General features: G+C 44.6%; 1 protein-coding gene across 6 annotated transcripts in view; it reads left to right on the top strand.

Annotated features, from left to right (window-relative positions):
• The window catches only part of dlgap1b (discs, large (Drosophila) homolog-associated protein 1b), an 81,111-nt gene that overhangs the window by 53,827 nt on the left and 2,135 nt on the right, over window positions 1-25,149 (top strand). For 5 of the 6 annotated variants that reach the window (XM_068709911.1, XM_068709912.1, XM_068709908.1 and 2 more), the window contains 6 exons: window positions 17,457-17,842; window positions 17,919-17,998; window positions 21,568-21,983; window positions 23,260-23,351; window positions 23,921-24,073; window positions 24,602-25,149. The exon at window positions 24,602-25,149 is cut by the window's right edge and continues 2,135 nt beyond it. In XM_068709911.1, coding sequence (XP_068566012.1) covers window positions 17,457-17,842; window positions 17,919-17,998; window positions 21,568-21,983; window positions 23,260-23,351; window positions 23,921-24,073; window positions 24,602-24,820 — 1,346 coding nt within the window. In that variant the 3' untranslated portion in view covers window positions 24,821-25,149. The other variant, XM_068709913.1, reaches the window with a different exon arrangement.

Genomic DNA, 25,149 nt, shown 5'->3' with positions numbered 1-25,149 from the left:
ACACACACACACACACACACACACACACACACACACACACACACAGACAGGTGAGAGACCTATCAGCTTCCGCTCATGCTCCTCTCCAGTTTGCCCACTGCGCTGCTCCAGTCCATTATTATTGATGACCGTTTTAATCCTGAGGAAGGAGACCGAAGTGAGGCGCTGTCCTTTGATCTCTTCTCTTTGAACGTCAAGTAGCTGTGGCTGCTATTGCCTGCCTCTGTGCACACTCAAACTGGCACGTACACACACACTTGCTAACCCACGCGGTCACTAACTCACACACACATACATATTACGACTGCATCCGACAAACATGTTGGCCTAGACATCGACTCGTTTGGATCAGTTTAACAAAATCTGGAGCAGATCCTCTTTTACAGCCTGGGAAAATCCATAGCAATCGGTTAGTGTGAGGATTTTACTGCCTCTAAGCCGTGGCTCCTTCACCCCGGGTCGTCTCCAGTTAACGTATTCACTCTGCTTTTGTCTTGCCCTTCCTCGGCCTCTTACAGTTAGATCCGCTACCTTTTCGCAACAACGGCATTTAGGTTGTGTGAGTAAATCAACCTGTTGTTTCACTGGGAAGACAAATTGACCTTCAATTAGAACGAGCATACACACAGATCTTAAGTCTGGGAAATGTGCCTGTGTTTCTGTTTCGCTTCCTCTCACCCTCACTTTCCCGGGCTCACTGACCTGCTGTCAATTATCCAGCATCTATTTTTCAGAGGTGCTGAGGGATTGGCTGAAAAGAGCGCCTTTCCTCCCCTAGCTTCTGTAATAGGCTACGGGACAATGTTTAATTTAATGGCTGTGAATTTCCTTACGGCCCCAAACAGAGGCGTTGCGCTCAATAAAGCATTCCTTAAGTAAGCATTTGAGGCATGCTTGTGGCCCATTTAGCTGATGGTCTTGTCTAACACTGACGCAGCTCTTGGCACACTTTTCTATTTGTTGTGTTGCATATATAATGACCGGAAAAGCCTTTGTCCAATATTTATTCATCATATCATCATATTATTTATCAGTCGAAGCCCCGGGCAGGTTCCTGCTTCAAGCATCAATAGGAAACAACTTGTTTATCCATCTCATCTATAAATCATGAGGAACAGGAAACAGTGTTAGGAAACAGTGAAGAAGAATCCAACTAAAAAGGTCAAGTTCATAACAACTGCAAGAGGACTAGTTACAGTAAAGTACTACATGCTCAAATAAAGCCTGTACAACACTGCCCCCAGGGGCTCAGTGGAACACAGCACTGCACCTCTGCCCTTTCTTCCTGCAGTAGCTGAGTGAGTGGGTGGATGTAAAACTACTAGACAGCCTGACCCAATTAACAACAATCGCTGCCATCACTGGCACTTTCCCAAGAGTTCTGTTCTGAGAGAGCTTGTGAGAATAAGTATCTTTGGATTTCCCAGTGTGCTAAATATAAGTGGCAGGGAGACGGACTGCTAAAGTCTGGTGGAATCAAGATGAGATCTAGCATTCGTCCAGATCTCCCCTCACACCTTCACCAGCCCACGCAAATTTCCAAGAGCAAGCCTGAAATTTGTTTTTCATATGTCAGGATGACTCGCATGTTATAAAAAGCGAAGAAAATTGGTGCTCAAGGGTTACTTATGTGTTTTGAAAGGGTCCCCTCTCAAAGTGGGTTTGAGGAGGATTTCAGGTGAAGGCCCCTGTGGCAGCATTAGGTCCTGAGAACACTGATCTTTGCTCCATGCTGCTGCAGTGAGTTACTGTGGATTTGGCCATCTGCTTGCCTGTTGTGTCTGTGAACAGAGAGCGATGAGTTCAGAGCAAGGTCAGGAAGGCAAACGATCCCCACGCCTGTGTGATCAAGTTATTCATTTACGTATCCAAGTGATCTATCTGCTCATGTGCTGTTCACAAAGTTGAACATAAGATACAAAAGGATTAGACACAGATCTAAATCCACAAGAAGATCATAACCCCATCATCAATGTTATTCTTAAATATAAGCATTGTATGAACTAACCAGGGGCGACCCTTCACTAAATCCTTGCCCCCTACGTGTGAAAATGCTCAACTGCACCATGCTTTACTAAACCACAAGGGGGCAGACTTTACACTCACGTCTTCTGTTTGGCATGAAAGTTTTGTGTGTATGGGTCTTAGGTAAATGTCACAATCCCTCCAGCTGTATTTAATGTACTGAGAATTAGAAAGACAAAGTATATCATAGTGTAGTTTTAAACATCATTTATTATTTTTTTTTAATTAGATTGGTTCACTGGGTGAGTTCCAGAAGTACCTCGACTTGAAAAGGATGTATAGTGCAGCATCAGCCAAAATGCAAAGAGATACACAAAATATGAAATGAAAGTACTTAAAATTTGGAAAAGTGAGATTTATTTATCATTGGCAGTACTGACTATATATCAGACAATACATTGAGACACCATTTGGAGTACTGGGGTCATGAACTCTGTGTAATATTTGAAGAAATCTGGTAGGTTTGATGATATGAAAGAGTTTACAGTTGAAATACATGTACACTCCATATGTGGGGGTTTTAAACGGCCGTAGTTCTGATGTGTGTCAGACTTAATATCTTGTAATCATACACCTGTGAAAAAAATAATACTCATAAATGAAATGGATCATTTTGTAACATTTCTTTGGTGTTCTGCTCAGCCAAGCTATGGAGGGACATTTTGTCCTTTTTGTTTGGATTAAAAGCATCTCTAAAGTGTTTATTAAAATGTTCCTGTATTTCAGTTTTCCTTGAGTATAGTGATTTGTTGAGCTGCTGCAATACAAATAAGTATACTGGAACAACTAATAAAAAGTGAATTCTTATTCAGTTCATACTAAATTATTTCTTTAATGATACATTTTACAGTGGTCCAATTTAATATCCCATAAAAAGCCCTACGTCTCTATTGGAATATCAGGTTAAATACGATGTTAAAAGTAGAGAAAGTTATGTAGTGACGTTTTCTGGATGACTGTGGACGGGACTGTCCCACCCAGTGCTGGGTGAGCTGTAAAGTGTTTGTGTGGGGCGGGGGGGGGTGCGTTCAAGGCGCGTCCACATCCTGACATAAGATCCAATATCGTCAGAGTGAAGAAGGAAAAGAGGGAGAGAGGACTCCTCCTGACATCTCATCCCGGCTCAGTGTTGCGGATCCGCAGCTTTCATGTCGTTACTTCAGTGTCTGTACAGCGCGCTGCTCGGCGTGCGTGATTACTGGATCCGCCTTTGTGAGTAAACGCCGCTGCTGTGTTTCTCTGTTGTTTGAAGAGCGATACATGACCGATGGGCGAGCTGCGTCAGGCCAGTCGGGGCCAGGAAGTTGAGTTTAATGCAGCCTTCAAAATAAAGGGAAGGCGACAACAGGTAGCGAGCATATACAACAGCAAGATGGCAACATGAAATGCTGCCGGGCGCCATGCAAAACCCATTGGTATTGTAGCACTTCATGTTAAAATAAAGAGAAGTTCATTTTTAGGATAGCAACAATGGAAGTTAACTTCGCGACGTCAGGTCAGCAAAAAATAAAAGGCTATATGCTACCAATGAAAATGCGTCATTGGCCTTTACTTTGAAAGCAGTAACAGGAAGTCGTGTATTTACGCTCCATCGCTTGACACTGAAGGTGTCGGCGCCCATCCCGTGCTTCTTTCTGCTTATTCATGCTTCACATGGAAATGGACGAAGTTGTTCATATTAAATGAGAATAAAAATAGAACAAGCCAATCACAGGACTTTAAATTATAATCAACGCCATATGGACTACAAAAAAAATAATTCTTAGAGTTTGATCATGATATTTCTAAACTAATTATAAACTGGTCGGATTTTTTAAATTGCTTATTAATCAAACTTAAACTATAAACTACGTAAAACAATATATTTTCCCTCTGTGGATTTGTACACACTCGACTGACAAACTTGTGCCACCTCTGTTGATACATGTTCAGCTCTCAGGCCCTCTGCAGCTGGCTTTCCCTCCAAATCTGATATAATTTTATCAATAACCTATGCTGTTTGCTTCCCCCTCCACTCGTGGTACCCAGGAAATGTTGAACTTTCAGCTCCCGGTCTATTTTGGTATCCTATCTCTGATGGGAGGACGACAGGTGTGGCCTGCATCATACAGAGCAACTCCTGGCACAGCATTACAGCACATGCCTCTGCAGGGTCTAGTTATTTAGGTCGGAAGGGGGCGGAGTCGGGGGCTAGAGATGCTGAGCCCCACAGGCCTTATGGGAAAAGAGATCACTGGTGCCACTTACCAGTTTGAATGCTGCTAGGGTAGATGGAGAGCCCCTAACACCCTACTGTGTGACAGATGAACAGTCTGTTGCCCCATGTCTCCAACCGACCATCTGTGTTTCAGTGAGTCATGCACACGCTATTCTCGCCACTGACGCACCCCATGCCGCCTGCCCGCTCACCTACCAGCTTTCCGCTTTCTATTTTCGGAGGAGGCCATCCGGAGCACAACATGCCGTGGACACACACACAGACACATGTGTCTGGTGATCCAAGCGGGCCACAGCAATGTGGGATAATGTTTGTATCATGTAAATTAGGGAAAGCTCAGCTGTTGACACATTCATCCAGGAAGGCCTTATTTGCACTTAATTATCAAGCTGTAAATAAAACCAATGCAAGTTTTGCTTTTCTTATTTTAATCATTATATTTGCTTACTTACTTTACGTTATGGTTTGAGCTCAGACATTTTTTTTTTCTCAGCTGTATTGATGAAAACATTCAGTCTTTGCTGAAGCTATTTCACCCTGAGGGATCATTAGTTTCCCTCAGTTTCATTCACAAATTGGTCCAACCCATGGCTCAAAAATTCATCCTGAGAAAAACGTAGTCTCAAGGGCACAGTTGCACAGTCATATTTTGAAGTGTTTAAAAGTATTGGCATTTAAAATGATAATGCTGTAAATGGTTTCAGGAATGTCTTTTCCCAGCAGGCAAGGTTGTGTTAAAGAGCAGAGTGGCTGCTTGATTTAACTATTTCGGTACAAAGGGGAATATGTTTAGTAACGCTTTACCTTCAGGCTAGACTTTCTTCTGTGGAAAAAGCAGGTGTGCTGCATTTGTGGTTTCTGGACCAAATAATTGATGTAATCTAAGTTTAAAGGAATAGTTTTGACATTTTGGGAAATACGTTTATTGATCTGATCGTTATATATGAAGCTGCAGCCAAGAGACGGTCAGCTCAGCATAAACACAGGGAACTGGTTAAAACAGCTAGCTTGGCTCTGTCCAAATGTTAAGAAACATCTGCCTACCAGCACCTCTAACGCTCACGAATTAAGACATTATGTCTCTGTTTGTTTCATTTCTACAAAAAGCAAAGTGGAAAAACGACAAATTGAGAGAAACCAAGCAGCCACCTGAACAGATGCATTAACGTCTAAGTATTACCAGTGATCATATTACGTTGCTGGTGCTCTTTTATGTGGAAGCTAAATATATGTACTAATTACAGCGGGTCATGATGAATGGTCTGAAACGTTGGATGGATAAGTTACAACTTTATCAAAGAGCTTATAGCTTAGTTATGAGTTTGGAGTGGTTTAGTGCGGTGGAGAGCACTTTGTAAAGTATTTCCAGGTGTCTCAGGTTTGTTGTATCCTATAAGGACTAAAAGAGTCAGTCACTGCTTGCAATATTTCCCTTCTATCTATTTGCAACATTCATTCTCTCTGTCTCTTTCTCTCACCTTTACTTGAGGGAGACAGTCTTGCTAAAGCCCACTCCCACAAGTCTCTCCCCCACTTTCTCGATAATGTGCTGTCACTTGTCCGGTCATATTTTCCCAGCAACTCTCACTGTTAACGGGTGCCCCTTCCTCTCTTTTTAAGAAGCAATTATCATGTTAAAGCGTAGGAAGTACTTGCCAAGGGAAAGGCAGACGCTTTTAGTTCAGTCATCCGGTGAAGGTATGAGGTGTCCACATTTACAGTAACTTTGAATGGAGATGTGATGACAGGCTGCTCATAAACACAGTCTCCCTGGCTCCAGGGTACTCCGGTGTTTTCTCTCGCTCGCTTACTTTTTCTTTACTCACTTTATAATCTTTCAACTTCACTCTTTCATCAGCCTCTTAATTCCTCTGTGCTGTGGGCAAAGTTAACTCCAGATTTCTAGTAATCCACATTAAAAAGTAGAACAGTTAGAAGAACAAAGATAAAGAGGTCAGGTGAAAATAAGGTTGTTAATTAAAACTGTTACATGCTAAGCTATGAAGCACTGGAGCCTCAGTGGTTGCTGATCCCGTCCTTAATTACCAACACATTTTCGTCTCCTGGCTCATGAATATTGAATATCGCATTCAATGTTTTTACCTAAACTTTAACTAAAACCGCAACGTATCAAGAATATTAATAAAGTATTTAAGAAACAAAGGCAAGTGCAAAATTAAATTGCTGAAATCTCGTTAGCTTAAAAAAAGTCCTGACCTGATTCATAAAATTAGTAAATTAAATAAGAGGAAAATGACAGGTGTGCCAATTTGTTGTTGTTTATATATCTGATTCAATGCTCAGAGACATGAGATTGCAAGGCACACTTCAACCATCAAAATCAAAACACATATAAGTAAATATGAAATATTTTCCATTTTACAAAACCAAAATAAATGATCATTATAACATTATATTAATTATTTCAAATATCTAGAAAGCTAGACAAACATTCCTTGTAAAAAGAACAATACAAAATGAAAAGAAACTCCAGTTTGGTAGTGAAATAACACTCAATGTTTGACATTTGTTCAGTATTCTCTTTAATATTTGCATTAAAATAAGTCATTTTTTGATTTTCTTTCAATTTAGGTTTATCCCCAGTAGAGGGTGCATCATCCCCAGTTTTCAAATATGCCAAGCGTGCCTTCTGATGTCTCTCACCACAGCAGTGGGTCTCAGTAAATGGGGCAACTCACAAGTTTCATCTTGTGGTATTGCTGTAAGATGTTATTTTAGACTTACAGTGTGTCTCAAGTTCCAGTGACACTTTTAGAGAAATGGAGGAAATGAGATGTGAATCATGACTGACGTTCATGCTTTGCTTGATGTATATGTGCCTGAGAGACGTGGAGATCAAACGTTGTTCATTGAGGAGGAATGTTTCTTTGAGCTCCATCAATCCCTCCTGCCATGCCTGCTCCTCAGTCTCACACACACACACACACACACACACACACACACACACACACACACACACACACAGATAGGTCTTCGTACTCTGGCGTTAATTACAGGGACAGATAAAGCCCTGCCTTAGCAGCGTATGCCGCTGCATGTGTGAAATGCACCTGTGTGTCAGTGGATCAAAGCTGCCATCCTCTAAGGTGGAATTATTATTCAAAGAGGGGATGTAAATTAAACAGTACTCTGGTGTCATCTGTCTCTCCAATTCTCTCTCTTGTTCCCTCACACACACACACACACACACACACACACACACACACACACACCTGCATAATGCTGTCATCCCGCATGCTTTGATGGTACAAGTAGGTGTGTTTGACAGGAAACAAGAGCCCGGTCGAGGCATGTGGTGACACACTAGCGCACGCACTGCATACATGTGGAGCAAAGAAAAGGAGGAAGACGGTTGTGGCAGGCATCCGTACCTCGATTGGAGCTTCTGAGCGTGTGTGCACGCATGTGACTGTCAAAGTGTCCGTGTATGGCTTCTCTGTTTGCAGCTGCGGGATCAAGCCCGAACCGGGAAGCTCGATGTGGGTAAACTGTGATTTGGCTATCTCTCTTCCTGGAGGAGATAAATCCCAACCATGCTGGTGTGTCAGCCACTCAGTAATTACTTCATCCTGTCACGGCAGTCTGAGAATGCGAGCCAGTGGGAACTTGCGCTGGTGCTCTTTCATTGACACGAGGCAAAAACACTCAGCATCTCTTTTATACAACTCAATGTCGAGTTTTAGGGTGTTAGTCACCTGATAAACAAATGCAGATGGATTGAATTTAGTTAAAAAGTGTTGACATCTGTGGATTTACTACCTGTTATTCCAGCGTGTAAGCGTGTCATTTAAGCTGAATTTAATCATTTAATTCTAGTGTGTCTGACGTCACATTTATTTTGAAGTAAATAATATTACTGTGATCAAGGTGTAAGCAGGGAAAAGAGAACATTCTTGACTTGCAATACAACATCTTTCACTAGGTGTCATCATAACCTCAGCTACTATTTCTCCAGTCAGATTTGTGTAATCTGTGTTGAGTATGGCCCAAATAATGCGTAACATGACGCTCTGGTGCAATGTCATTGTAAGTATCCTGTGCAGATGATTTGCACCTGTAGGGATTTGTTGAATATCTGTGCAGAAAGTGCTCTATTTATATAGTATAAATCACTGTGCATATCCACGACTTGAATCAACAGTGATTTCCTGCCTGGACATGCTCTAAAGCAGAATAGAAGTCAATAGGATGTAACTGCTTAAAGCTTTTGTTGGTGGCTGTTAGGTGTTCATGTTTACTTACGACTTAATTGGTCCCAGTGTGTTATGGCCTGGAATGCTTTGATTATAGCTATTTAGGGAGGAAGAGTGGCGTTTGGATGTCTTTTGACACAGGAAGAGAATGTCATTCATTCCTCTGCTCCTGCTCTGGGTTTAAAAAAAAGGCAGAAGAGAGGGGGCGCAGGGAGGAACTGACAGGGCTACGACAAATACAAAGAATGTCTGCGGCATTGGACCCCTGCTGTTCGCCACTCTGCAGAAAGAACACATACACCAGCTTCCTGCTAAACAGAAGGAATCTGTAGTTCTACTTTAAGGAGTATCGAGATGTAAACGGCACATTTGGCATGTCTGATCGGGTGGACGGGGGCTGCTCTGTCAGGTAGGGGCTGTCCCCCCTCCTCCCTTTTTTCGCTCTTCCTGTCTATGTTTTGGCATCAGAAGGAGCAAAGGAAAAGCAAAGCCCCGAAAGGATTTCCTCAGTGTTTATTGTGGATGATCCTCATGGCTCCTGCATGCTAAAGCTGGGCAAGGCAGGGCCCGCAAACTCAAACCACCAGGGTGAATGAGAAACAGAAGAGGGGTTAGGATACAGGAGTTAAATATCTTCCAAGGAGGCATAAAGACGAAACATGCTTTTTGCCCTGCTCTCTTGACAGAACGCTGAACGTTTTTTTTGACTTGACAGCTAAATTGTGTGGTTCATGTTGCTTTCACTGTTCAGCAGGATAGGGAGTATGTTGAAGTAACTCTTAGGAATGGTGCATGGCTGTAAGTGGGTGGTTTGGGCTCTGCAGTGTGGGAGGCCAAGCCCCAGCGCAAATTAAAGACTTCTCTGTGAAAGTCCCAGACTCAGCTACAGTAATGTGAGTGTGTGTGTGTGTGTGTGTGTGTGTGTGTGTGTGTGTCTGAGTGACTGAGCCTGTGTGTAAGCGGCCGGCGGGGAAGAGACCCAACCCTCCCACTTTTTTTATTTTTTTAACCAGTCATTAAAAATAAGCCACAGCTCACCCCCGGTACACACTGAGAGACAGCAAGAGGGAGAGAAAGAATGCATCTCCTCTTTCTCCTCCCTTTCTTTGAGCTTTGCTGCTTCACTACCCAAGTAAAACGGGGAGGAAAGGGAGGAGGGGGAGGTTGTGTTCAAGGGGTACTGACTCCACTCAGAGGCTTTTAAGACACACTCTCAGACCCCCTCCCCCGTGTAAAGTTTTTTTTTTTTCTATCCAGGAGGGGAGAGAGAGAAAGAGATGAATGGGGAAAGGAATGCAGGAGACAAACGAGTGCTCTCGGCAGGAGAGTGGGAATGTTGGAGAGACTATTGTTCCTCCCCCATAAGATTCTGCAGGGAGTGGATGTAAACAAGTAGGAAGAGAGGGAAGAGGGGTGTGAAAAATCACACCTGAGAGAAAGATAGAGCTCTGTAGCATCTCGTCTGATATTCATATTTACCCTGATACACGTCGTCTCCATTGCTCGCTACTTTGGACACACAGCTGCACACACATGCAGCCAGTGCCTATAGCTGCCATCTTGTCTTTCTCTCCGCCCCCCTCCACCCCTTCAACAGGATGTATAGGGTCAGAGGGTCAGGACTGGAAACCACAAAAGATAGTATGCGTCAGTGTAGCCTGGTTCTTGTTCCAAATCCCCCCATAGCCCCTCTTGTTCCTCCTACCTTTTCTCGCTCCCCCTCTTTTTTTTCTTAAATGTTCCTCTTTCTCTCTCTTAACTTTCCATCTCCCTCTCTCCATCCATCCTCCTCCGCCTGCCCCGTTCCTCCTCTCATATAGGAGACGCAGAATTTGGTTTTGGGCCCAGATGGCTTTAGCATGCCTCTGGCGGTGGATTAAGCCCGCCAGTGTCTCCTTTCCCCTCCATGTGCAAGTGGTCAGGACAAAGAACGTCAAACAGGGCGAATGGAGGAAGGAATGCGAGGGGGGAAAGAAAAAACCCAGGACTGTGAAACAACACCCAACGCTAATGTTTCACGGCATTCCTGGAAGAGTAAACTCAATCGCTTGTAAAAACCGTCAGCCAAGCTTTCCTGTTACTTTTTGTGCCTAGTCATTTTATGAATCAAGTTCTGGCCTCCTTGCCTCTTGGAGTTAATCCCCAGAGTGCTTGTTGCATGCAAACCATGGAAAGAAGAAGTGAACTTTTGACCACATTCTGTTGCATTTATATGTAAATAGCAGCTGCAGCAAGCAGTGATCCTTCATGTAATGACATGACATCGGCATTGTGTTTCAGCCCTCTCACTTAAGACTGATTCCTGCGTGTGTGTGTGTGTGTGTGTGTGTGTGTGTGTGTGTGTGTGTGTGTGTGTGTCAGCCCCTTGTCTTTTTCACTGTCTGGCTGTGTGTTTGCTATTTTCTCCCAGAGTCCTCTACTCCCCAGGCCTGCTTATGCTTTCCTGTACTCGGCCGTAGCTTCACAGACTTTCAGTTCTTGTGGACTGTCTGTCATGTTTTATTAGGGAGCTGTGTTTAGCACTTGGAGACAGTGTGGTGGCAACATTGCTGTGTTGTTGTGGGTATTTTTAGTGTGTCAGACACTGTGCCTAAGTGGGCTGTATTATCCACTTAGCAACACAAAATGCCACCATTAAGACTCTGTCCTCTCTTCTTCTTTCACTCTATCTTTATCTCTGTGTTCTTGACATTAACAAGATTTATGTAGACGTAGTCACCGCTCAATCACAAAGCCAAGTTTAATTAAATGACTAACTGATCTCCCCCAGCAACATGATTCTGTTTATAGGTATGCCATGGCTTGTTGCAGTTGCCCATGCTGTCATTGCTGGCGCATGCGATGTGTCACTCCGCACAGTCTACTCTTAAAGTCTCAGTCAGTCGGTGAGCAATGCTGTGGGAAATGAGTGCAGTGAAAGCATGCGTGAGATGTATGGGTGTGTTAGCTTTAGCGCTGGAGCTAAGGCTCAGGTTCATGCCCCGCAAAGCAGCTGGAATGTACAGGAAGTGAAGGAAACAGCACGGCGAACTTATCTTCTGTCCTATCCCCTTTTCTCTTTGTCATCCTTTTCTCTCTCTATTGTTCTTTCTTTATCTCTCACCCTCTCTTCTTACGTCGAGTGACTACGCTCTCTCTTTTAACCCCCTGCGGGCAGATCTTTTGGACAGAAACAAAAGACTAATGTGTCTCTTCACGTGGTTGTGCACTAGTCAGAGTAAAGCCCTTGCCAAGAAGTAAAGGAGAACACTGGAAAAGGCCTGGAGCAGTCACAGAACAGGTTTAATGACAAAACTGCCACCATGTAAGAAAAGTCTTCAGGAGATTAGCTCACGCGCTTCAGTACTGTACATGGAGCAATTCAGGGATTACATATTTAAACAAAATCCAAGATGATTATACCTGACAGTATAACAAATGTCATCTAGTTGCTATTTACAGTGTTGACGATTACACTACTGTTAGAGTAATTGTCAGTTATTTGGAGATTCTAGAGGGGTATAAAACAATCAGTTAGTGATGTCACTTCCCCCACATTGTTTAACTTCAAAACACTGCATCTTCAAGCCAGTATGGATCTTGAATAAACGTGATCAGTAACAAGTGTGTTTTGAAAGTCAACTCTAGCTTTTTTTATTTTATTATTTTTTGTTTTTTTTGTGTTAGCTCTCAGCATGTCTCTCCCTGTCTGTCACTGATTGACATTGCAGGGAGAACTCCGGGCCATAAAAAGAGGAATGCAGGTAACCAGGCCTTCTATGAACACGAGGCTCAGGAAAGTGGGTTAAGTGAAGTGAATCTATTGCCTAACAGTGAATAGCTGCCTGCCAGATTTAGCGTTGGCTGACAGTTGTAAACACACTCTTATCTAGTGATTCAGGAGACTCGAGCCTGCCAGAGCAGTTACCCACTGTTGACACGGGTTTCTGTCAAAAAGGGCACACTGAGCACACGGCTTTGTTGATAGCACTGTTGGTCTGAGGACACCGGAGGCATATTTCACAAATGTTTCTTGCTGATAGGCTATGCGTGCTTATGTTTAACTCAAGAAAGAAAGAAAAAACAACTTGAAAGCTGCAGTAGTGCAGGATGTTTACAACACTGGTACCATTTGCACTGAGAATTCCCTCACCAAAAGCCACTCACACATGCTAAATATACTTCTTTAAAAGGCACTCGTAGACTGCCACCTTCCCCTCATGCGCATACACAAACACACAGGCGCACACAGTGAGCTATTGTGTCTGAGAGAGTTCAGGCATCTGGAGAGCAGAAACCCTCTCTGGTGACCTCTGACCTGTGGTGGCTGAGAGGCGTAGACTGACATGCGGGTCTCTGGGAGACTTTCAGGTGACTCAGAAGGCTGTCAGCAGACTTTTTATGCACCATTGTATACGCTGTGTACAGGGTTTGCTGTGTCTCTGCAGTTTTTGCTGATCAGCATATGATAAGTGATGAGCAACAAACCTGTGTTAGTTTAACACAACACTTTGAAACTCAAGGCTTTTTTGTTCTTTTTTTACAGTTACTCATAGGAGCCTACCGGAGATCACGTTGAGTCATTTAAAGTGTGCCTTGTGTTTCTGCATTGTTGTTCACAACAGCAGTGTAATGTCAACCTGTGTGAACCTTTCAGTTTATTGTAATCGCTTGACACTGCCCTGGAAATCCAGTGACAAGCTTCTTTTTTTTTTTTTGACAACGATCCAAGACAAACTGGTCGGTAGAGTTAAGTACTCAGCTGCACAAAGCTGCCGCTTCTGGTCCAGAAGCATTATTGGATATTCATTTGCAACACAGTGGCACCCAGTGGTCCTCTCTATGCTGTTATCCTGGTGTTTATTTGGTTTTTAATTTACGCTAGCTGCGACCCATTACTCCTGCTGTGTTTTTCTTGTTGGCTTGGTGCTTAGGTGGGTGTCAGTGCAGCTGCAGTGTAGTGTACCCTGTCAAGGTAAACAAATGGCCAACAGAAGCTCCCCTCCGCTCGCTGCTGGTAAAACGCCAAGCCTCCCGGCAAACTTCGTTGTTGCTATGTGTCGCCATGGTGACGCCATCACAAAGGACTCCAGCTGGTTCTCTATGCGGGTGCGACAGAGAGATAGATAGAGAGAGGGAGACGGACAAATGGACAGAGAGCGAACAGACGGAGGCAGGCAGCAACTCTCTGATTTACCCTCGTTCCTCCTCCTCTTCCTCCTCCTCCTCCTCCTCAGTCTTGTCCGGCTCCTCTTCACTACTCTCAGCCATCTCCCCTCTGGCAGACCCTCATCCCAAACACAGTGCAGCTGGGCTCAGCTGTCAATGTTCCCCCATACTGACCGCCCCCTTTCCGGGCCTTTGTATTTGTTTGGACGGTGGTGGATTTGCCCTTGGCCCCCGCGCGGGGGAGCCCGTTCCTGTTAGCTAACCTCCTAAACCAAACCGTCTGCTCTTTGAAGTGGCCTATCACACAGATATACAGATTGGAGATTACAGTGCAGCTGCCTGCCTTCAATCTGTCCAGTATCATGAAGATGATGATTAAATAAAGGAAACACCTATGCGGACACGGGACACAGTGATCAGCAGAGCCAAAAGGAGGTGGCTAGCAGATCTGCTTTTGTTCTGAAGGCAAGCAAAATGAATGCAGCCTTTGCTTTGTCTCAGGGGAGGGAAGAGGCATTCTTTGATATTATGAAGCCCAGAGGTGGGGGAGTGCTCTGCCAAGAAGAACTGCTATTCACACCAACTTGTCGGCATGGGACTTTTGAAGTATTTGTCAAAAGAAGGATTTGGCAGAGAGCCACTAGAGTTTTGTCATTCACAAACTCTTCTCTTTGGGATGACAATGCTCGCAGCAGGCTGCAGCTACCTCTGTGAGGGAACAGATGAAATTCCACAATTCCATTGAGTGAGGAAGTTGTTCTCATTTCACAAGATGCATGAATGATGTCTTTCTTTTTCTGTGATCAAAGCTCCACTAACCCGATATTATGGCTTGACAGAAAAAACGTTTTTGTGTGCTCGTCAGTGTGTGTTTGCGGTTGCCGTAGAGAGTTTTCCACATTCCTTCTTGAGGGTCTGGTGGAATCCTGCGTCACATTTCTACTTCACTTTGTCCTTGACTGTCTGTGTGCGTGGGAGGTCCAGTGCTGTGTAGCTGTCTAATGCGTTCATGGCTGCAAGAGGATCAAACTGTTTTCTTATCATTTCTGTGGCAACTGGAAACTTGGCTCCTGTTTTATCAGGACAGTTGTTTTGGTCAGCTTTCCTCTCACTATTGACAGACAGGCAGGGAATTAAATTCACTTTGTTTCTTTTAAGTTTTTCTGACAAAGGAACTAAAATCCATTCATTTTGCTAAATGTCTGATGACACATCTTTACACACATTTACATCCAAGTCACAGGCACGGGCCAAGTCACTGTTGACAACAGCTCCTGATGAATGGAGCGCATATCAGTGGCAGGAAACCTGTGGTCTCCCTTGATGTGGAGAGGTTGAAACGTTAAGCTGGGTTGTGTCAATGTTATTTGTGTGCCTCCGTGCCTATGTGTGCATGTCTGTAGGCCAGTGTGCGCATACACTTGTGTGTGGGCATGTTCCGACTCCCGAGTTTGTTTACTTAACCTGTCTTGGCATTCAAACCCCCCTGTCATTCTCGGCGTGCCTGGCTCTCGCAGTGACAGCTAGGTGGGACTTGGCGTGTCGTCTCCTGTTTCATACGGCGCTTTATTGAGCGGATGAAAACCCTCTGTTCTTTAACCCTTCTCTGGGCCTGATAGGAGCGCGCACACACACGCAAACACGCACACACACACACAAGTGTGACTTTTAGATGACTTCAGGGGATAGAAGCTCTGAAAGGGGCTGACATTCTATCCTTTGAACCTCCACGCCTGATAGGGGCAGGACCTCGCCCCGTCTCCCTCTGTGTCAGTGCATGTGTGTTTTTTTTTTGTTCTCTTGTGGGTCTGTACTCGGTGACCTTTCTGAAGCTTAGCCCGGGATGTCGATCATATTCCCTCGACATCTGTGAAAAGACGAGACAGCGCTGCATATCGCGACATGCTCGGATGATCCCGCCTAAGTATGTCTGTGGCAGTCACAGTATCTCCCAAAACGTATATGACGTTTAGCTGGAGAAGGAAATACAGTAAGTCATCTCCTTTTGTCTTTCGTGTGGTTTCCTACCCCACCATCAAAGGCACTCATTTAAGTAACCCTGATCTCATCTCAACGCGGTATTCACCCTGTCTGAGGACTTTCCAGCTTGTCAAAACCTGACAAAAATCTCGTCTGGGATCATCCAATCACTGCTGGCGAGGCAGGAGGAGGAGGGTGGGTGGAGAGCGGTGGATGACTCTGACAAACCAAGAAGATGAAGTCAGCCCTCTGTTCACCTCCAATATGTTCAGGGCCCCTCTGTAGCTGTCAGTGAGATGGCAAGACGCAAAGCAAACAACATCCCGCTCTAATAGTTTAAGACATGGCTGCTCGTGCTGGGTGTGGTTGGCAACAGTTGTCTGCCGCACACAGAGCAACGATCTCTCCATGGTAGGATGTTTGTCTTTTGTAGGGATTAAAAAGGGATCCAGGAAACCCGGTGTCCTAGTTTCGCAGCAGAGCAGAGCAGAGAGAGAGAGAGAGAGAGAAAAAGAGAGAGAGAAAGAGAGAGAGACCTAGTTTTGATGATAGCACCCAGCCAGGTAGGAGATTCCAAGGCATAATGCAGTTAGGAGGTGGCTTTTTTTATCTTTCTTTAGACTGTCTGTGTTTTCTGTCTGTTGCCATGTTTCTATACCCAGACTCCTGAGTCAGCGTGTGAGAGGCTCCATTGTCTGCGCAGAACCTTTAGCTGTAACCTGAGAGGGAGAGTGTAACTGAGCAGCACTATGATGCTTTTTAATATCTATTTGCTTGGATCTAATGTAAAGCCTTTGGAGTGCACTAAGCTCTCTAGCTGTCTTCTACAATATGATTTAACTCCTGTGATTTATCAGAAATTAAATTCAACTTCTGTGCAATTATGCGTGCAAACAACAGCAAGGTAAACAAGCACGCAGGGCTATTCTCTGCACCATCAATTTGTTCTGGATGTGGACAGTAACTGCGTAGAAGGCTTAACCATTTAGATCAGTGGGTCAAGTGGCTGACATAGTAATCCTATTACTTGATGAGGCTCTGATTTGTTAAAGTTGCCCCTAATCTACTGTCCATTTTGACTCAACACAGGGACCTAAGACCTTGTGGTAAACTATCAGGGTCTTTTTCCTCTCGGGCAGTGATTCATCTATATTTCAGAATTTCCAGAATTACAATATGTTATAATATGGATGCTGTATTTTGATACTTTCATTTACCAATTTCTACTCATACATTTCTGCCATGTTGTTGCTGGTTATTATGTTCAATATGCTTCAAATCATTACGTATTTAGATTAGGATTTTCTTTATTGTCATTGTTTGCTTCTGCACCAATCCAAATCACCAATATGGATCATTAAAGGTGTATTTCAATGATTTAGTAATTGCACTTCCAAAAAGTTGGGGAACTCAAAAGAGACAAATTTAAAAACAAAACTAGTTGAAATTGCAGCAGGTAAGATATCCTGACTTTTAGTCTCTAGAATGGGTCTAATTTTAAAAACACTTTATCCTAAATTTCTTATAACGCGACTCAACCCTGCCTCCTAAATGCCTCTTTCTTACTCCACATCCCTAGTTTGTAATGCAGGTTTCAGTTAGAAATGTTAAGTTTCAAGTCCAATCTGAGATAACCCTGATGATGTCACTATGACATCATTTGGGTTATTTTTTTTCACAATTTAGACCGCTTCCTCCAGAGCCACAGAAGAAAATCTACACAAGCTCTATTCTCCTTCTCCTCCTCTTATACTCCCCTTGATGAGTGAACTGAACTTCCTGTGTAAAATATTTAAACTTATCTTTTATTTAACCGATTTTTTTACTTTTTTTATTCATACTTTTCATCTTTCTCTGTCTCCTCCCTGCAGTGTCATCATGCATCACCACCTACAAGAAGACGCCTCCCCCGGTCCCACCACGGACCACCCCGTCCAAACCCTTCATATCCATCACAGCACAGAGCAGCACCGAGTCCGCTCAGGACGCCTACATGGACGGGGGCTCCGGCCCGCGGACCGGCATCAGCTCCCAGCCGGGCCTGTCCAACTCCACGGAGAGCATTGACAGCATGAAGGCCCTGACAGCAGCCATAGAGGCGGCTAACGCTCAGGTGCACGGCCCGGCCAGCCAGCACGTGACCAACAGCACAATCACCATCACTGCCACCGCCACCACCTCTGCCGTCGCGCACGTCTCCACAGACAGCAAGGCACAGAGGGAAGCGCTCCGCAAGTGCCTCTCCATAGGGATCCAGGTTTGTGGACGAGCCTGTTTAAGTTCTAAAGAAAAACTCTGTCTTTGCAGTTTGACAGTTTCTCCCCTCCTCTTAGGTGGACCCAGAGGAAGAAGGGCCGACGGAGGAGCAGTCTAAATTCCAGTCGATAGGAATTCAGGTGGAGGATGAGCGATGGTGAGTAAAGAGAGAAAGAGAAGGAGGTTGTAATAAGATTTGATTAGTCTGATGGGAGGGATGAGGAAGAGATGGCATGAGCAGGAAGAGGACCTGTGGAGACAGGGGAGAAGTTTGTAGTGTTCTGCAAAGCTTTCGCCCCCCTCCCCTGGCTTTCCTGCAGCAGCTGTCCCCTGTTCAGGGGAGGTTGGCGTCAGAGCCCCCTCAGCCAGGGGCCCAAAAGTGACAGCTGGGCCAGAGGATGTGGTGCAGGGAGCTGGGAAGGTGGAGGGGGTGAGTTGACAGCCATCTGTTGATCCAGTCATTGTGATTCAGGCTACTTTGAGGCTGTGTGTGTTTTTGCGCATGTGTGGGAGGGAGGGAGAGAGAAAAAGGGAGGAGGCTTTATTGGGTTTGTTTAGATCTGAGAGCACTGAGAGACTGCTGTGCTGTTAGCTGCATTCTCTCATTCTGCAACATGTTCCCAGTCTGAGGAGGAGCAGCCTCGTGTGCATGCTGTTTCATTAGCTCACATTGCACATTAGGCTTATCGAGGCCTCTGGTGGGACACGCAGGCGTTTTATTTGGTTTCTTCGTCTGCTTTCGTTTAAGCTGTCAAAGCGGTGACCTTCTGTTTGTTGAGGGAAAGTGACAAACTTAGCCACGGTACTGGTTTCCTGCTGGGGCCAATGCATGCTTCGGGAATTCAAAGAGACATCACCTTGATTCAAAGGTCACAGTGAGGGCTGAGTCCAGCACTTTAAAACACACACACACACACACACACATACTTACACAGTGTCAGGGAATGTGAGGGGCTTTCTGAAAGGGGAGGTCTCAGCTGAGTGACCAAGCTCCGAGTTTCCAGAGTTGCCAAGCCAAATATTAACTCACCCAGACACCTTGTAGTCTGCGGAGGCTTGGATGTTACGCAGCACTGCAGCTTGTGCTGGTTAATGTTTGAAGTATAGGTGGAGGGTATTTTTGTTAGTGCATGTTTTGATTGTTTACCTGTTTTGCTTGCATCTGTGTGTGTGTGTGTGTGTGTGTGTGTTGGTCCATGCATGTGCGTGTGTGTACCTGGGAGGTCTGGGCATGCTGCCCCCTACATTAGATTCCCAGACAGCGAGAGTGCCAAACTCCTACAGACTCGCTCCAGTGCTCAAACTGCCTTATTTGTGTCTGTCTGTGTGTGTGTGTGTGTGTGTGTGTGTGTGTGTGTGTGTGTGTGTGTGTGTGTGTGTGTGTGTGTGTGTGTGTGTGTGTGTGTGTGTTAGAGAGAGATAGAGAGAGATAGTCTTTATATGCAGCAGTCGCAGGTCATAACCTCACCTAGCTGTTTGAACTAGGATTAAGTGAGAGAGAGTGGGAGAGAGCTGTTAAAGAGATAAACACAACATGCTTATCTTTACACAGACCTTTTTCCATTGTGAAATGTTGGGAGATTAAAACAAATCTATTTATGTATCGTATGTTATGTATAAAAGTATACTTTTAACTCAATGTTTTTTTTCTGTATATATAAAATACATTTTTAAAAACTGCTAGTATATGATCGCAAACATACAACAAATATACTGTGATATACAAATGTGATCCCGATTATTTTTTTGGGCCATGTAAATTCAGGGTCTGGGATTGGTGATCACCAAATGGCTTTGTGGTCACAGGGGAAGTGGGGCTTTACTCAGGGTCCTATGACTAAACCATATGCCAAAGTCAAAGGAAGGGACAGCTAGACCTCCCTGTCTTCTTATTTTTGTCCTAACTCACTGGAGGTTTGTCTTTACAGGCATAAGACAAACAAAGAAGGAGCCTCTCATATGCAATCTTAAATGTCAAAAATGTGTTTTCTGTCATCCAACATATCTCTCTCTCAGCTTGTTTCGGCACTTCTTTATCCAAATAAAACATCAGGCTGTTTTTGTTTATAGAGGCTTTAGTATTTCCTCATGTTCGTGGTATCAACCATGTTCTGTGCAGATGAGAGGAAAATTAATACAGTTTGAAAGAAAAACCTAGAGGTTACGAGCATGAGGAATGCACAGACTCCACCTATGTTGTGATTTACAACTTGCCGGCATGTTCACCACATGAATGTGATGAGAATGTGGACTTTCAGCATTTTTATGTCCTGTTACAGACCTTCCTGACATTTTACAGTGTTCTCTCTCACATTGGCTTTTCTCTCTTTAAATGCACTTCCTTGTTCTTTTGCCTCCTGTCTATTGATACGTCTGTCTTTCTGTCTGGGCTGTGTTTGGCCTTGCCCGTCTCGGCCCCTGCAGGAAGTTGTTAGTAGGCTGATAGAAAGCTGGCTGAGGTCATTAGAACTGAACACCTGCTCGGAGGAGTTACTCTTTAACTGCTCTTCACACACACTCACACTCACGGGCTGCTTGCATGTACACATAAAGCACACACACACACACACACACTCTGTTTGATCTAGCCGAAGTCACTCCCTTATTCTTGCTCTCTCTTTTTCTGTTCACGGAAGAAGAGAGATGAATGAGAAAAGGGGAGGTTGGAGATGAATGGGTAGCTTCGAGGAGGAGTGTGGGTTTGTGTGTGTCGTGCTGCAGGCAGGTCAAGCTGAGGTTCATGTGTGAGAAGATTGTGGGCATGTTTGGATCAGAGCACAGCTTTCAGGCTGGCAAGTCCATCTTTTTTTTCTGGCTTGGCAAAGTTGTTACTTCTTACTAATTTCCTGTTTATTGACAACAAAATAGTAAAATATGTAAACTTACACATGCAGGTAACAGTCAGATGAGGAATGTTTGGTATACCAGAATTTTAAAGTTAGCATGACGACATAGGTGATGACTTCAAATGTGTACTCTTCCGCTTTTATTCGCTCTTTATTTGTTCTAAGCCCCTGTCCGTGCGGGCCCTTATGTCTGCTTATCCAAGTGTATCTCTTGTTTGCGCGCTGGCACGGTTTTGTATGTGTTAATAAAAGATATGCTTTGAGTCATGTACCAATTTGAGGTGTAATGTTGGTGTTCCATTCATTACTGGGGTGGCGAGCTGCTCTATAGAACATAGCATAATGTCTGTGTGTGTTGATTTGATCTTTGCACATATGTGTGTGTGTGTGTGTGTGTGTGTGTGTGTGTGTGTGTGTGTGTGTGTCTGCTGTTGCACGTAGTGTGGAGGGACTTTGCAAAGTCTGTCCGACAGCGGCACAAAGCCTCTGAGCCAAATACGACATGGCACACACAGCTGTAGGGAAGGTTCCCAGGTGTGTGTGTGTGTGTGTGTGTGTGTGTGTGTGTGTGTGTGTGTGTCGTTTGCACCAGAGCAGGGCTTGTGGTGCCACGAACGACTGCATACTCTGTTGCTTCTGAATGAGCCAGGTGTCAAAACACACACACAAAAGACGTTCCACACTACAAAAGCTATTCATCGCTATCAGTGATGAAATTGCAGTGATAATTTCAATTTTTCATACCGGGATCACCTGCAAGAACTGTGTGTAAACAATGTATCATAATTACTGCCAAAAGGAGACGCTAATGTGGTGTTACTCTACGATTTGTGTGCAATCAATCACATAAAATCAAGTGGGTCTCTGCTTTCTGTCCTAGTTACCGCAGGATGACCCGCTCCAACAGTGTAACCACAGCGGTGCAGGCTGACCTCGACGACCCCACAGACGCCCCAGAGGTGCCACCGCGTCACTGTGCCACCATGCCACGCCAGCTTTCCCGCGACGCTGCCTCCTCCACTGTCAGCATCCAGGGCTCGGGGAACCACTACCACGCTTGTGCCGCTGACGACTTCGGGGAGGTGGAGTTCGACCCTTCGATCCTGCCCCCTCCAGACCCATGGATGGACAGCGTGCCAGAGCCAGAGGGGGAGGCTCTGGAGGCTGTCGGCCGGTCGGTGTGCCCCCGTGACGGCCGCTGGTTCCTCAAGTTGCTGCAGGCTGAGATGGAGCGTATGGAGGGCTGGTGTCGACAGATGGAGCAGGACGAGATGGAGAATGAGCTGCCCGATGAGAGTGAGTTGACTCATAAAGCTTTAAATGCCAAGATGATAAGACTGATATCAGGTCTATTTCTCATCCTCTCTTATGTTTTGGAGGGTGCTGATATTCATGATATTGGACCACAATAGCTGCTTGTTCCTGTCTCAGGCCCTCTGGCCTCCACAGACATACCGTGCATACTTATCAATAGGCCGCTGCTGGCCCCAGCCGCACATCTGTCCTTTAGACACACTGTATAATGAACTCTCCCACAAACACAGTGAAGGGGTTTCTCTCCCCTGCTCCTCCAGGCAACTATTATTTGATCTTGATGTAACAAAAATATGCACACTGCAGAGCATGTCAGCATACACACGTCTAAATATGTTTTATGCATATACACTTACATGCACATACCAGACTGAGCAAACAAGCCTCAGGCAGTAGGCACTGTATTTATACCTGACCGTACTGCACAGCTGATTTCATGTCTTACCGAAAATGTCATTGTTTATGCAGCTAGTGTGCTCTTATGGTTCCAGGCAAGATATTCTCTCACAGACAGGGAGCCTGTCTCAAGGTTATGTTTTCCCAGATCCCACTCTACCATGTGTACACACACACACACACACACACACACACACACACACACACACACACACACACACATGAAGGAGTAGAACACATTGTAGTGCAGATTCGTTACTCCCCCTCTCAGTTTCTCATCCCATTTTTCTTCAAGTACACTAATGTATGCACTGACAGTTCCTCTCCACAGGGATATGTGAGTCAATAGGACTGACATCGGTGTCAGGTTATGCAGTACAATCTTGTTTATCTCATATATCAGTCTGCTAAACAGGCACTGTGAGAGAAATATACTGTAATAATATTTTTTTTTTGGACTATATGCTTGTTTTTGATACACAACATCAATGAAGGCTTTCATTATGTGCTGTAAATATGGCATTTTGAATTGTGTATTTATGTAGGATTGCTATTTTTACATGTGATTTTGAATTTCAGTGCATTTTAGGAATTATTTCACTTCCCTAAATGATTAATGTTTCTGAGAGGCACAGATAAAAGAGGATTCTAGCGTATCCTTTTTCTGTTGCATCACAAATGCAGCCTCTCTGCTAGTGCTGCAACATGCCTGCAGTATGCGGTACTGTGAGTAATTGCATTGTGAATTCTGTGTGTGTGTGTGTGTGTGTGTGCGTGTGTGTGTGTGCGTGTGTGTGTGTGTGTGCGTGTGTGTGCGTGTGCGTGCGCGCATCCATGCATGTGCGTCTGTGTCTTTCTGCAGTCCTGGGGAAGATCCGCAGTGCAGTGGGGAGTGCCCAGCTGCTGATGTCCCAGAAGTTCCAGCAGTTCCGGGAGCTGTGTGAAGAGAATCTGGTATGTGTCACCTCATCCACTGCATGCTTCCCCAGCCCTCCCCCCACAACACTGACATCATCCTGCACAAATCATCCTGACAGGACAGACCAGAGCTCATTTACTATGCAACTAGTGTAGAGTGTGCATCTGCACACCCTTACTGTCTTCCACATACAAAAAATGAGTGACTAGTTTATCTATCGGTATTGAAGATGCCAAAAGCTTTTTATTGAATAACTATTTGTATGTCTGAATGTTTTAAGTACCTGTGATGCATAATGTACCCATTATAACAATAAGATAAATACAATTTCTGAACTGGAATATGTCTATATTTATATTGTTTATGAAGCAGTGGACAGCATTGAATAAAAGATGATAACTTGACGGATTAAAGATTGATATGTCAAATATGCATTTCAGTCACTTGAAAGCCAAATCTGTGATTTGTGCAGTTTTGGTAAAACTGAGTCGACAGATAGCAACAGCATCTTTCCAAAAATGTGTGATATGCATATGCACATTATGTGGTTGTATATGTGTGTTCATGCGGACATTTTTGTTTATATTAAATTTTTGTGTGTCAGAACCCAAATGCACACCCACGGCCCATCTCCCAGGACCTGGCAGGTTACTGGGACATGCTCCAGCTGTCTATCGAGAACATTAGCCTGAAGTTTGATGAACTCCACCAACTCAAAGCCAACAACTGGAAACCTCTGACCCCACCAGAAATTCAGGTGCATACACACATTGCCAATATCAAATCCATCTAATCTCAATTTTGTTTTGGAATGCTTTACTAACCCGCATGTTATCTGCTGTCTTCGCTGTATACTTAACATTGTAAGTCTGAATGGTTGACAGCTAAGCTTTGTTGTAGCATGCAGATATGTGTTGCATACGGTCACGTTGCCTGCCTGACGTCACCACTTGTATTTGTGTTTGTTCTGTCTTGTTGTCGACAGTGAGCTGCTTTTGAGAAGCTACACTTCCTGCCATGCACCGTTGGGGCCTGTCCGTCTCCAATGGTCACTTTTACCTCAGACAATGGCCACCGCCGCGCTCTCTTACCCCACACGAATGGCTGCCACTGTGAACCATAACCTCAGTCAAAGTTGCATGCACATTATGCCGACAAAAGCTACACTGCTCTTTCTAACCCTTACGCAAGCTGGCTGCAGTTGTGTTGCTCCTTACTGTGTTTAGCTGCAGCTTGACATGAGGACTCAGTGGTTTCTCATTAAGACTTTGTTATTCCTGTCCAGGAGAGAAGGATGCCCCCTCCTGTGCCAAAGAAGCCCCTGAAGGGCCACCACGCTCCCCTGGCTAGGGACCGCTCGCTGGAGAGCTCTGAGCGCCAGCGTCTGGAGGCTCGCAAACGCCTGCTAGCTGCCAAACGTGCCGCGTCTGTTCGGCAGAGCTCTGCTACCGAGAGCGCAGACAGTATCGAGATCTATATCCCAGAGGCTCAGACCAGACTATGAGACACACAGATGCATGTACCCACACACATGCCCGATACACTGTTTCATATACACTAAAGCACTGAATGGTAAGGCTAGGGTGCTAAAATAACATAATCACATTTGTTTGCGGACTTCCCAGATCACTGTGGAATTAGTCACAATGGAAGAAGAACAAGAAATGTACATTTACAGCATATATTTATTTATTTATCAACCCCCTTCTCCTTCATTTCCTTCTCCCAGCTTTGATGTAGCAGTCCCTCCTCACTTACAAAGATGTATCTTATCCCTTTTTTAAAGTGGCCTAATATTACAAAGCAAGCCAGGTGTAGCACAGCAGTGATGCT

The sequence above is a fragment of the Cebidichthys violaceus genome, unplaced genomic scaffold (assembly GCF_023349555.1).
Source record: "Cebidichthys violaceus isolate CVI_PGR_0920_01 unplaced genomic scaffold, fCebVio1.0.p SCAF_15, whole genome shotgun sequence".
NCBI classification, from domain to species: Eukaryota; Metazoa; Chordata; class Actinopteri; order Perciformes; family Stichaeidae; genus Cebidichthys; species Cebidichthys violaceus.
The sequence above is the reverse complement of the archived record's forward strand: the minus strand, read 5'-3'. Positions and strand labels throughout refer to the sequence as shown.